The sequence below is a fragment of the Bactrocera oleae genome, chromosome 2, assembly GCF_042242935.1.
Source record: "Bactrocera oleae isolate idBacOlea1 chromosome 2, idBacOlea1, whole genome shotgun sequence".
NCBI lineage: Eukaryota > Metazoa > Arthropoda > Insecta > Diptera > Tephritidae > Bactrocera > Bactrocera oleae.
Window position 1 is genome coordinate 37005530 of NC_091536.1, and position 13909 is coordinate 37019438.

At 40.7% G+C, this 13909-nt stretch overlaps 2 protein-coding genes across 2 annotated transcripts in view; one reads left to right on the forward strand and one right to left on the reverse strand.

The window, feature by feature from the left end:
• Positions 1-973: 973 nt before the first annotated feature.
• Positions 974-1711, reverse strand: LOC138858923 (uncharacterized). Its single transcript, XM_070112986.1, has one exon. It carries the CDS (start codon positions 1709-1711, stop codon positions 974-976), a length of 738 nt encoding a protein of 245 aa, XP_069969087.1.
• Positions 1712-3807: 2096 nt separating this feature from the next.
• Positions 3808-13909, forward strand: part of LOC106621525 (xaa-Pro aminopeptidase ApepP) — a 92432-nt gene continuing 82330 nt past the window's right edge. Inside the window, 4 exon segments of the mRNA XM_070112981.1 lie at positions 3808-3943; positions 3946-3984; positions 3987-4004; positions 4007-4171. Coding sequence (XP_069969082.1) covers positions 3823-3943; positions 3946-3984; positions 3987-4004; positions 4007-4171 — 343 coding nt within the window. The 5' untranslated portion in view covers positions 3808-3822.

The following is a 13909-nucleotide window of genomic DNA, read 5'->3' on the forward strand; positions in this document are numbered from 1 at the left end:
CAGTCCCCGGTACGCTTAGCCCTGTTAAATAGCTTGCGTACCGTTTTCCTTAGGTTCGAGAGCCTACCTGAACACCAGGGACAGCTGAGGTTCTTGGTGGTCGTCTTTAGGGGGCAGCTACTGTTGTATGCTTCTATAATGGACTGATTTAGCGCAGACAATCTGCTCTCCAGTCCAGAAGCAGTGGCACTGCTGTCAAGCTGCCCCCTCCTATTGAGATTTATTTCAAGCGTATCCCTAAAGGTGGCCCAGTCCGTGCTTTTGGGGATACGTCTGGGAGGGGGTTGCCTAACCTCTACCCCTAGTGCGAATCTTATGATGCGGTGATCCAACATGGAGGGTTCCGATGACACTCTCCATTGCCCGATCAGCCCCGTCATGAGTTCGTTACCAAGGGTGATGTCAAGCACCTCCCTTCTTACACTGGTTATAAAGGTGGGTTCGCACCCCACGTTTACAATGCTTAGATTACTACTTACTATAAATTCAAGTAGAGACTCACCCCGTGTATTGCAGTCCGTGCTGCCCCATTCGGTGTGATGGGCGTTGGCATCACATCCCATGACAAGGGGCAGGTTGTTCGTCCTGCAGTAATCCACGAGGCTCCCGACGGCCTCTGGGGGTGCTGTCATCGTGTCTCCCGGAAACTAGGCCGCTGCCAGGACGAAGTCCGCTCCTTCGTTACCTTTTGCCTGCACAGCGACCAGGTCTTGTGTTAGGAACTCTGAAATACAAAAGTAATCAATATCGTTCCTAATTACTATACAGGTTCTGGGTCTCTCGCTTGAGAGATCCCAGATTACCTTGCTATTCACCATTTTGAGGCCCCTGACCTCTCCTTTGTAGATCCATGGCTCCTGGATCAGCAGAATGCCCAGACCATCCGCTGTGAATCTGCTCGCGATGACGGCCGAGGCCGAGGCCGACGCCGCGTGATGCAGGTTCACCTGGGCAATATCAATTTGTGGACCTGCTAGAGGATCGGTTCCATGAGGAGCTCCTCATCTTCGCCGTCCTCCGCGTTACCACCCGCTAGGTCCCTGAGTCCCTCGAGAAGCTCTTGCGTGGAGGGTAGCGCCCCACCTTGTTCGCCAGCCTTCTCCGTAGGGACCTTCACCATGGTTTCGGCCGTGCTGATGCCGGGATGAGTCGCAACCTCATCTACCAGCATTTTCTCAGCCGCTTCATTTTTGGTGGCCGTCTTAGGCTTAAATGGCCTTAGGACCACCGAACTGAATCTATAATTCAGTCGGAAGCTCGCTCTCCTGACGAATTTATAAGACTCGTCGTCGATACAGAGATTGAGCTTCCACCCTGAATCTTCGACCGTGCTGGTGACCACTCTCCAGGCCGATATGCTTAGGCCCTCGTTCTGGTTTTGTATGAGTCCGAGAGCAAACTCATATGGCTTACCTGCGCACCTGGGGAGGAACACTGTCATGCTGTGCATGGGTGGTATGTCTTCCCCCTTTTTTGCGCAGAGGACGGGGCCCTTCCAGCCTTCCAGCTTGGGAGCGATCTCCCTTAACCAGTCGGCAGACCTCTCGTCCTTGCAGTCCACCTGCAACATGCCTCCTTTAAAGTAGACTCCATTGAATGAGGCTTTATATCCAGATCCTCTGAATATTTCTTCCATGAGAAGATCTTGGAGCACAGTGAGCTCTTCCGACCCCAGTGTCTCCGCCGGGTAATTTAGAGGCAACACAGCCATGCGAATGCTTTTGAGAGCATCCGCATATCTGCGCTGTCCCTCCACCACTCGGGGGGGGTGTGGGGCGGTGGAGTGGTTGCCTCCGGTCCCTGTTTCCAGGCGACCATATTGGGGCTGCGTAATTTAGGACCGGCCGGCCGATTGCCTTGTATGTTGCCAACAACGTTTCTTTGTCTCTTCCCCAAGAGCTGCCGGCAAGCGACTTGAGGATTTTGTTGCGGCTCTGTACTTTGGCAGTTATCGCGGTCGTGTAAGGAGTGAAAGAGCACAGACTGTCCAAAGTGACGCCTAAAATTTTAGGATTATTTACTGTCGGAATTTTTGTGCCATCGACTGAAATATTCAGGTCCAGACTGTACTCCTTCGTCCAATTTGTGAAGATGGTCGCTGTGGATTTAGTGGGAGAGAGTGTTAGGTTCCTTGCAGAGAAGAAGCGAGAAAGATCGGAGAGGTAGTTGTTGACAAAGAAACGTTGCTGGCAACTTACAAGGCAATCGGCCGGCCGGTTTTAAACTACACTGCACCGATATTGTCGCCTGGATGTAGTGCAACGCAGACGAAGAAGCTCCAGACATGCCAGAACACTGCATTCCGGACTATCACGGGATGCCTCTTAATGTCCCCAGTTGAACACCTACCACTCTCAACTTTAAAAAAAAAAACAAGTAAGGAAGGCCTGAGTTCGGATGTAACCGAACATTTTATACTCTCGCAAAGTCAAATGGTATACTCGATTGAGATTTCTTTGTGGATTGACTGATATTTGATTTGCATAGTGGAAAGTGAAAGAATCAGATGGAATTTAAAATGACGTTTCGCACTATGACATAGAAATATAAAAAGAATGTTATGAACCGAATTTGATTGAAAACGGTTAAGCAGATCCCAAGATATGGGTTTTCACATAAAAGTGAGAAGCATGTTATGAACCGAATTTGGTTGAAAACGGTTAAGCAGATCCCAAGATATGGGTTTTCACCTAAAAGTGGGCGGTGCCACGCCCACTGACTAATTTTGAACGCTGTTCCTAAAAAGTCATCTCATACCATCCAGAGATAAAATTTAATGTCTCTGGCGTGTTTAGTGCGTGGTTTATCGCGCTTTTAGTATTTTTTAACACTACCGTTATATGGAGAGTGGGCGGGTTTCACCCATTTTCACACCGTCAATAGAGGTGCTAAAAACATTTACTTCTAGTGAATTTTGTTATTATAGCATTAGCGGCTTAGGAAATATGCACATTAAATCTATTAGGGGCGGGACCACGCCCACTTAAAAAAAAAATTTTAACCGCATATGCCCCTCCCTAATGTGATCATGTGTACCAAATAACAGTCTTGTATCTTATAGCGGAGCTTAGTTATGGCAATTTATTTGTTTTTGATTAATGGCGTTTTGTGGGCGTGGCAGTGGTCCGATTACGCCCTTCTGCAATGCAATAACAACCGTCTCACGGTACCAAGAAATATGTCAACCAAGTTTCATAAAGATATCTCAATTTTTACTTAAGTTAGAGCTTGCACGGACGGACGGACGGACAAACAGTCACCCGGATTTCAACTCGTCTCTTCATCCTAATCATTTATATATATATAACCCTATATCTAACTCGATTAGTTTTACGTGATACAAACAACCGTTAGGTGAACAAAACTATTATACTCTGTAGCAACAGGTTGCGAGAGTATAAAAATATGGATTATGAATTAATCGAGGCAGGGCAAATTCATCCTTGTCTGTATGACATAAGTAAAATGGAATACAAAACTCGATTGGTCAAGGAAAGTTCTTGAAATTATGTGGCGAATTAATTGACGGCAAAAAAGAACAGCTGATTTATGTTTACTCAACGCAACGCATTGTTGTAGTATTCCTATACTTAAGGCACGCCACTTATCTCTCTATTATATATAAAAGTTTTCTGCTGCTGTCGAGAATCAATTAACATATATTTATCCGTCTTCTACGTACAAGTCTCATTTTTAGTACGCTACAACGCTAATAATTCGAAGGTATTTATCACGTGCAAGGTGATTATTTAATTCTATATAATAGAAGTGAATATATAATTTACTTATCAATAATATTAAGATTGAAACATTTTTCTAAAAATGCAAAATAGTGCTGGGCTTGAGGATTTACGTTTTCTTATAAAATATCGGTGTCTGGAAGCTTATATTGTACTGACTGAGGATTCTCATCAAAATGAGTATATTTCGTCACATGATGCGCGATGGGTTTTATAAGTGGATTTACTGATACTGCTGTTGTTACTTCGGAAGATACTATCAACAATAGTGAATCCAAGATGGGTACTTATGAAGGACGGGTTACCCTCTACACCTACTATTGGAAAGTGGATTTGCGATAATACACCTAACAGCAGTAGTATTGGTGTTTACCCTAAGCTTCTTTCTTATCGACAATGGAAGCTTATTCAAAAGAAGTTGAAATCTGCGGGTGAGAGCTAATAGATATAACAACAATTTCCTTAAAAATAGTACCTTCGATACCAGATAGAAGATCTGAAATCGTGGTTATAATAAGTTGATGAAATATGTTAGTGAATATAAAAGTTGAAAATATTAGTGTAAAATTTATAAATCGAAAAAACGGGAAAACTTTAGAATACTATATACGGAGAGAGGAGATACTCCAGATCAATAATATATATAGATATAGCCGCGGGAAACTTTTCGAGATATTTGAGTTTAAAATTGGTATTTCATAATATTTAAAGTACGTATCTCTTCGATTTAAAATGAATTTTCCACTTATATTTTTCACGTTTTTATCTACTAACACTTCACTAATTCGTTTGAACACATTCATTTTACATTATAAAGTGAAAAAAATGCTTTATTGCAATATTTAACTAATTGTTTAATTCTACTAATTCACACAATAACAAATGGGTTGCAAAGGGACAAATAACCAGTGTTACCTTATCGACATCTTTTGTAAATGAACTAAAAGAAATAAAGAAAACAGATTATACCCCTCATACAGGGATCCAAAACCTAAAAAAATTAATTAAGAAACTATTCCATTATAATAACACGAAACTGTTTGTACTTTGTTTAAAAGGTAGCATTATTTTAAGAATGATGTTATACCCTCAATAACAATACTATTTTTTCCTGTAGAACTTCGTTTTGCGTTCGTGGCTTTGGCCGCGTTTCAAAAAAAAATAACCCTGGTCGATCCAACACCGAGGTGAATTGAAGGAAAATAGTAAAATATATATTATTGTCCATCAACGATTATGGTTTCTGTATTTAGGGTATCATCTTTCTGTTTTATTTTATTTTTCCTCGTTTGCATGTGTTAGTATGGTTACACTTTTTTTTTTGTCATTTTGCAATTGCATTTTGTCATTATTATAATGATTGATATTTGGACATAAGAAAGAGAGGGACGGTCTAATTGCATTAATTTGAGCATTGCTCAGGTACTTGGTATATTATATTTTTTAAATATAAAGACCACCAAAAAAGTTTGAAGACGCCGAACTGCAGACATTGAACGACATATTCGATAACGCTTGTTAGAAAAACGAAAATCATTATTAATATGTAGTGTATGGGGATGGGGGTAATTCGTTTTTGTTGTTGTTCTAGCGGTTGGGTGGTAAGGTTCAGTTTGATTGTCTTCGGAATCATCTAACGGTAGGCCTAACAAACTTGCTGTTTCGACGGGCTTGGACCATAGGAAAAAGGGTGTTAGATGGGTGGGCTTAGTTGGTAATACCAAGAGGTGGTTATGTATGGTATAAATCCAACCGGAAATTTGAAAATTGTATATAGGATATGGGGTCTACTATTAACATACCACTGCTTTCATTACGGTTTCACTTACCAACACCAATATACCAGGTGTACCGGTAAGAAGTGGACGTTAAGATACAAATGTGTTGGTAGGGAACATTTATTGTGAACTATCCTTAAGTTGTTTTTTTTTAGTTGGCATGACTTCTGTCAAACATATTTAATAACCTTAACATGCAGTCATTGAACAAACAACATTCTATTTTTTCATTGTTTTGAAAATGTCAAATTCTGTATCGGAAAGTGTAGATTTGCGGAAAGCAAATTTTTTTTTCCATCTGGAGAAAAGTGCGGCAGAGTCGCATCGAATTCTTGTGGAGGCATATGGTGATCATGCTCTATTAGAAGCAACAGGCAAAAGATGGTTTCAACGGTTCGGAGATAATGATTTTGATGTGAGAAATGAACGTGGAAGACCACCAACAAAGTTTGAAGACTCCGAACTGCAAGCAATATTGGTTGAAGATAATAATTTGAGTCAAAAGCAAATGACAGCCATGTTAAATGTCGCATAAGAAATAATTTCAGACCTTTTGGAAGCTATGGGGAAGATCCAAAAGTGTGGAAAAAGGATGACACAGGAATTGAATGAAAGACCGATAAAGCACATATGAATTTTTGCTTCAAAGACACGAAAGAAAATCAGTTTTGCATCGAATTGTCACTGGCGATGAAAAATGCATTTATTCTGACGGAGAAAATCAGTGTTTAATTCGGGACAAGCATCAACTTCGCCTTCAAAAACAGATTGATTCGTTAAGAAGGCAATTCTCTGTGTTTGTTGGGATCAGGATGTCTGTTATTTTGACTGGCGTACATAACGGTATTTTCAGAAATCATTGTAAGAACATCGATGACAATAATTTTTTCAGACAAATCCGTGGGGATCGGACCCCCACAAAGCTATATATTCTTATTTGACCCAAATCAGTGGAGTGATAAAATGCATACTATGAAACCCCCCTTCAAACTGGTACGCCAAAATTACCTTGATCGACTATTCTACGCTTAATCGGAGTCTTCTTGACGACGTGGAACTACCTCATTTCTTCTAGTCACATCATTGGACACGACAAAACATAGCAAATTATTTTCCTTTACCTCCTCTTCATCACTTACAATGACAGGGTCATGAGGAATGACTACTATAACATATTCAGAATCGTCGTGTTCTTTCTCCATGATCAAATAAACTACCTACTGTAGTTGTAAAAAATCATTCTGAATCTTATACAACTTTCGATTAGCCATAATTATGCTCATGAAAACTAGATATAAAATGTTTATTGTTGTACTAGAGGACCCCGTCCACGCGTTGCTGTGGCTAAGATATACATTAATTACATACCATTCAATACAGTAAATTTGTAAGTAAAACGAAAACGTTAATTCCAATGTAAGAATAACCAAGCGGGTCACTTCCAAAGTTGAAAATGATTAATACTAATTTCCTTCGATTTGTTATTACACACATAAAGTTAATATGTTGATTTTTTTATTTTATTAATTTCACATTCAAGTATGAAACAAATGAGTAATTTTCAAACTTGTTAGTAAATACCGTTTGAAATAGCGATGATTCTATGCTATCTCTTCACCAATTTAAAGCCAAATCAGTTAAGCCGTTCATAACTTATAAATATTGTAGCTAACACTTCATTTCGCGCTTCGCGTTGCTCATCAATTTGATTTGCTCTTATATATTTTTGACTTGCAGTATTTCGAGTTCTGCAGCCTAAGTCTGCTTGGTGGCATTTTTAAACACGAAAATCTAACTGAAAATAAAAACTCCCTTATAATTTCTGTTTAACCATGTATGCTAAATTTTAATATTGTGTAGTCATCAAAAGTTACCAAAAATCGATATTAAGCTGTGAACTTACCGTTATTAACAAACACTTATTAGCAAACAATAAACTTCTTGTCTTTAAAACAAAACAAACTTTATCAAAAACTTGATAAAATTATTGTTAGCGCTATGTTAGGTTATGTGTGTCAGATTACCACAGATTACTAAATAGGTTATGCGAAGTTTGTATACTGCGTTCTGAAATCTATTAATATTACCGTCGAATTCGGTACATTTAATTGTGGCGAGTAATTTTCAAAAATTAGTAAATTAGTGCTATAGAATTTAATTAAGTAACCACATTTCCGAACAGCAGCCAAATCGGTCTAGCGGTTCTCAAGTTATGGCGTGACAACGGGAGACGGGTTTAATTTTTATATATAATATATAGAAGATTTGTTGTAGCAACAGAAAACATAAAGATTTGTTGTAGCAACAGAAAACATTCCTGAAATAATTTCGAGGAAAAGTGGCAAGTTGACAGTTATTGGTCGAATAAAAATTCGAGATCCGGTTACTTAGTCCCGACCGTCGTGGGCACGAAAAAATGTTAGTTGTTGTTGTTGTTGTAACGGTTACCTAGTCCCTGTTTGGGTGATAAATTCCAGATTGGTTGTCGTCGAGGTCATCTAACGGAAGGCCCAGGAAACGGGTGTTAGATGAGTGGGGTTTGTTGGGCATACAAAGAGGTGGTTAGTGTCATGCGGAGACTCATTGCACGCAGGACATGTGTTTGGTATGTCGGGGTCTATTCTAGATAAGTAGGAGTTTAACCTGCTACAATATCCAGAACGAAGTTGCGCGAGGGTCACTCTGGTTTCGTTGCGTCCGAAGTCCGGTCGGCGTACTGTCTAATGTCGTCGACGTAATCAAGGAAAGACCTCTTGATGTTCCTAGGAGGCGGCTCTGCTACAAGCAGACGACTGTAGGGGTGGTTTTTACGAAAACATCCCAGCAGAAACTGCTTGGAGAGGAGCTCGTTATGTTCCTTAACCGGAAGCATACGGGCCTCACTGTGTTTGTGTTCGATTGGGGACATCAAGAGGCATCCCATGATAGTCCGGAGTGCAGCGTTCTGACAGGTCTGGAGCTTCTTCGTCTGCGTGGCACTACATCCAGTCGACCATATTGGGGCTGCATAATTTAGGACCGGCCGGCCGATTGCCTTGTAAGTTGCCAACAACGTTTCTTTGTCTTTTCCCCAAGAACTGCCGGCAAGCGATTTGAGGATTTTGTTGCGGCTCTGTACTTTGGCAGATATCGCAGTCGTGTGAGGAGTGAAGGAGCAAAGACTGTCTAGCGTAACGCCTACTGTTGTTTACTGTCGGAATTTTGGTGCCATCGACTGAAATGTTTAGATCCAGTCTGTACTCCTTCGTCCAGTTCGTAAATATGGTCGCTGTGGATTTAGTGGGGGAGAGTGTCAGACTCCTTGCAGAGAAAAAGCGAGAAAGATCAGAGGGATAGCTGTTTACTTACGAGCACATGCCATCGATTCCATTGCCCGACGTCAATATCGTGCAGTCATCAGCGTACGAGGTCACGAAAATTCCCTCTGGTGGTTGAGGGAGCTTCGAGATGTAGAAGTTAAATTGTAAAGGGGAGAGGACACCACCCTGCGGAACCCCCTGTTTAATTCTTCTCAGTTTGGAGTTTTGACCTCGAAACAGTACGGATGATTGCCGACCGCTCAGGTAGTTCATGGTCCACCGCTTCAGCCTTGAAGGGAGCGTAGATTTTTCGAAGTCCTCAAGTAGCGTTGTGTGGTTGACTGTGTCAAGGGCTTTCGACAAGTCCAACGCTACGAGGATCGTCCTCTTGCAGGGCGGCTTCTGGTTTAGGCCATGAATTATCTGGGCGTTTATAACGCTAAGTGCTGTGGTGGTGCTGTGCACTTTCCGGAAGCCATGCTGATGTTCTGCTAGACTGAGGTGGTGAGCGAACGTCGGAAGTAACAAGGCTGCAAGTGTCTTCACTACTGGGGAAAAGAGAGTTATCGGGCGATAAGACTCCCCTTTGTTGGCGGGTTTCCCAGGCTTCAGTAGTGGGACCACTCTTTCTACTTTCCACACATCGGGTATTTGAAGAGTGGCCATCGACAGGTTGAGGACCTTAGTGAGATAGTTTACTCCCGTCGAGCCTAGATGTTTTAGCATCAGCATGCTTATTCCGTCAGGGCCAATGGATTTGGACGATTTGGCCTTTGTGATGGCACTCTGAACCTCCCCATAGGTGAAAGTAAGTGGTGCGCAGTCTTTTGGCATTTTTCGCAGCCGTCGGGTAACACATCGTTTGGCCTTGTCAGTCGAAGGGTGCAGTGTAAACTGCCGGCTAAAATAGCTCGCGCACTTCTTCGGGTCCGAGGAGGCATGTCCATCGAATTGAATTTCTACCCGATCATCATGTCTCTTCAGATTTGACCAGGCCTTGAAAGTAGTCCAAAGCTTACTCACACCGGTGGAGAGGTTGCAGGACTTCAGGTGCTCCATCCATTTTGTCCGCTTATGATGGTTTACCATTTGCCGAATCTCCAAATTGAGATCCCTTATTCGGGGATCACAGGGATCGGCATGGCGTAAGGTGTCGCGCTCGTTTGCTAGTACAGCTGCTTCGGCAGCAGTAGCAGCAGCGATCACCTTGCGGAATTGACGCTCGCCAACGATGACGTCCGTAGGAATGGGTAGTGCGTTGAAGGTGATCTCGGTAAATTCTGTGAAGCCGACCCAGTTAGCTTTGTTAAAGTTAACAAAAGTGCGATTGTCCACAGAAATAAAGTCAGAAAGTTTCTCGATCGAGATAATTATGGGCAGATGGTCTGATGCGAGAGTTAGCATAGGTCGCCAGGTTATACTATTTATCAGACCACCGCTAGCGATGGTAATATCTGGCGAGCTATTACAGGTTCCCATAATTCTGGTGGAGGCTTCGTCATTCATTGTGCAGAATGTCGAATCGTCAATCTGTTCCGCCAGCTCCATCCCCCTACGATCGTTTGACACGCAGGAATGCCAAAGATCGTGATGCGCGTTAAAGTCGGCTAGCACCAAACGGTTTTCACCACGAAGTAGCGCATCTATGTTCGGGTGATATCCTGTTGGGCAACATGTAACTGGGGGGATGTATATATAATATTAAATATTTCGAGCTCGACATCGCCTGACCGGACAGCTATACCCTGACATTCAAGGGTAGTGTCCCTGCGGTCGATGTCAACATCGATTAGACGATATTGCACGGTGTTGTGCAATATGAAGGCTAGGCCTCCACCATTATCTCGCTCGCGATCCTTACGTAAAACGTTGAAGCCTGCACAACTCAGAAGATCTGAGCGGCTGTTTAACTTGGTTTCTTGGACCGCAGCTATCGTTACGCGCTCCCGGCTCAAGAATGCAACTATCTCCTCGATCTTGCTCTGGAGTCCGTTGCAGTTGAATTGTAGGAGTCGCGTTCGTCAGACTGGGAGTCATGCTGTCTGTGTGAGCTCCTTAGGGCCGTGGAGGTCCTATCTTGGCCACTCTACTGGAGTGGCGGCGTAGTGCGCGAGCATGGTGCAGGTTGCACAGCCGTTGAGGCAGATGTCGCATTATTGCGTTGACAGCATGGGGCCACGTAACTCGTGGTCCACTCCCTGTGTGTCTTAAGGCCTGAACAGGTCTTAAGATGGCTCTATCCATTGCATGTATTGCACCTAACCGAGGTGGAGTTTGGATGGAGCCTTCTAGCGCAAACGCAGCAATAAAATTTCTCGTGGCCCGGGTTGGACTCAATGCCAGCACGGGTCAGGAGGATACGGAGCAACCCTGCTGCTAGGCGTTGCTCCAATGACGACAAACTTAATTTAGAACTTACCGATCCAAACAGGGTTAGATCGCCGAAATAACAGCCCTTGGCCGGATAAAATCCGGGTCAATTCCGTAACGTAGAACTGGCTGTTGTGGGAATTGAATGGAAATGTTAGTAAAAGTTAATGGTTATACCCATTTCCACAATTGAGGACATCACTATAAAACTACACCTTCTTAATCTAATTATTTTTCTTTCAACACGATATCAGTTCTAGAAGCTTGTGAATATTGTGATGAACACGGATGATAAAACAAATCGAATCGTCGATAATTTTCCAGAATAAACTAACATCAAATTCGTAGTTGCCAGTATGTTCTAGTGGCAAAGTTTTGTCAGCAGACACAGTTCTAGTTAGAGTGTTGCCGTGTAAAGAGCAATTAATATATAAGTAAGAAGTTGTGTATTCAAATAATGAGTTGTGAAGCGTTAAATTGTTTGGATTAGAAAGAAATATAAGTGTATATCCATTAAATTGGGACTTTTATTTAACAATCCAGTGATCTAATTCAAGAGTGAGTTATAGATAGACGATTTATCGAGAAATTCGTTACAATATTTTAGTCAAAATCGTTTAGTCTAGTTTCATAATATATTTGAAAATATATATGTACGTATGTATATAAATAATCCACAAGAATTAACTCGACAGTCGGCGGTAATGGGTTAAATAGTTAAATTTTTAAACTTCAAATGCAAATATCTTAAGAACCATCAGTCAGCGGCACAAACTGTTTGAAAAATAGAAAAAAAAATCGGTATATCAAACTTTCGGAACTGAGCTACACAAATTTTCATAGTATTATAATATTCTTATCTGAGTGCGAATTTGAGCGAGTCTGCAGCAAAGGAAAGCTACTAAAAAATGTTTTGGGAATGGTAAATATTTCCTTTTATGAGATAGTTTTGGGAGTTACAAATTGAATGAATAGTGGTAAGCGGAAGAGAGGGGAGGCACAAAATAACTTCCTATAAGCAAAATGATCACAAAAGGTCAAGAGCCCGTTTATGATTTTCAGTCAGTTAAAAAATGAATTGCAAATGCCAATTTAAACTTCATCTATAAGAAAAAGGTTCATCTCTGCTAACCTGAAAGCACGTAGTACAAAAAATGATATTTTAATTTGCTAGAAAGTTTGTAGACGAACATGTCGGTTTGGTATAACATTGTATGCACCGATGAAAGAAATATTGGGTCAGGAAAAACATTATGTCAGACGATCCCTTAATCAACAGATTGATGTAAAATTCAATGAAGACTATGGATCAAGGAGGCCTTAAGCCGATGTTATGGGGTCGTATTTCTTGTAGTCGTGTTGGTTTTTTAGTAAGGATCTGAAAAATTATGGAGATCATTTATTGTGTTAACGCATTTCCGGCGGCACCGTGATCCACTGCTTTGATTTTATTCAAACTTTATATTCTGCTTATGATGAAAATAAATTTACGGTTTGAATTTTTTCAGATTTTTTCATTAAGCCGTTTGGCCACGGGGATGTGGTGGAAAAGTTGACCGTCAGCTGAAAACGATACTCAATGTAAAACTAGTATTTTTAATTTTTTTTTTTTGATGTTTCAATTTTGCATTAAATATTATACAAAATGAAAAAAAGATACATATCAGAAGTAAGTTTTGAAAGAATTTATTGAAAGCTTAATATCTTGACTTTATATTTCGTGGAATCGATTGAAACCCAAAACGTGTAATGCTACATCCCATTTGGTGCATTTCTTTCTTCTTAGAAGATGAGGCGATAATAAGTTTTGCTTTATTCGTACGATTGTTACGAATGGTCCCGGTAGCATAATATCCCAACGAGGGGAGTTGACTAATCGGTTTATGAGAGGTGAAAAAGTTTGTCAAACGCAATACAGCAGAGAGGCGTACCTGCGAATCACACTGGAAGATTTGTTCGAGCTCGTGGACAACAACTGACTAACTGCCTGCCTGGAAGGGTTCTCTTTTATATTCATGAAGTATGTAGTTAGAAAGTTCTCGAATATTCTATGACTTGGAAACAAGTTTTCAATCGAGTTTTACATTTTGTGCTCCGTAATCACGAAAAACTGTAAGGTATATACCCGTCTTGTATGCAATGATACGTTCTACGTTAACTTGTTCGTAAAGGTACGTAATAATCAATAACGTCATCTTGAACATTGGAGTTCACTAGAAACAAAAATAATGAAATGAAAAAATTAGTCGTATCGTTTTCGGCTGGTGGTCGATTTATCGACCAGTGAATTTTGCACATTCGTCATCATTCTATATTACAACCAATCTGGTAAAAAACATTTTGTGTAAAATATGCGACAAACATCACAATATATCGCTCGGTTTATTTTTTTCATTATTTTTTTATTTATTTTTTATTTTATTTTTTTTTTTAATTTTTGAAAAAAAAAGTGGTAAAATAGGTATTTTGATAATCAAGTAAAATTTTAAAAAATTAATAAATTAGCGACATAACAATTTTTGTCAAGAATAGAAAGATGCAACATGACATACAAATATTGCCTTCAGAACATATCTCGTTCATTTTTGACTCTGTATGTTTTAATATACAATATAATGACCCGAAGTATATCTCGAATGGATCTAAAGCGTGGTTTCGTTGGAAAAAGATTAGACGTGTTTTTTTGATCAGCACGTTAATAGTCTTTTCCCACAGCCAAATT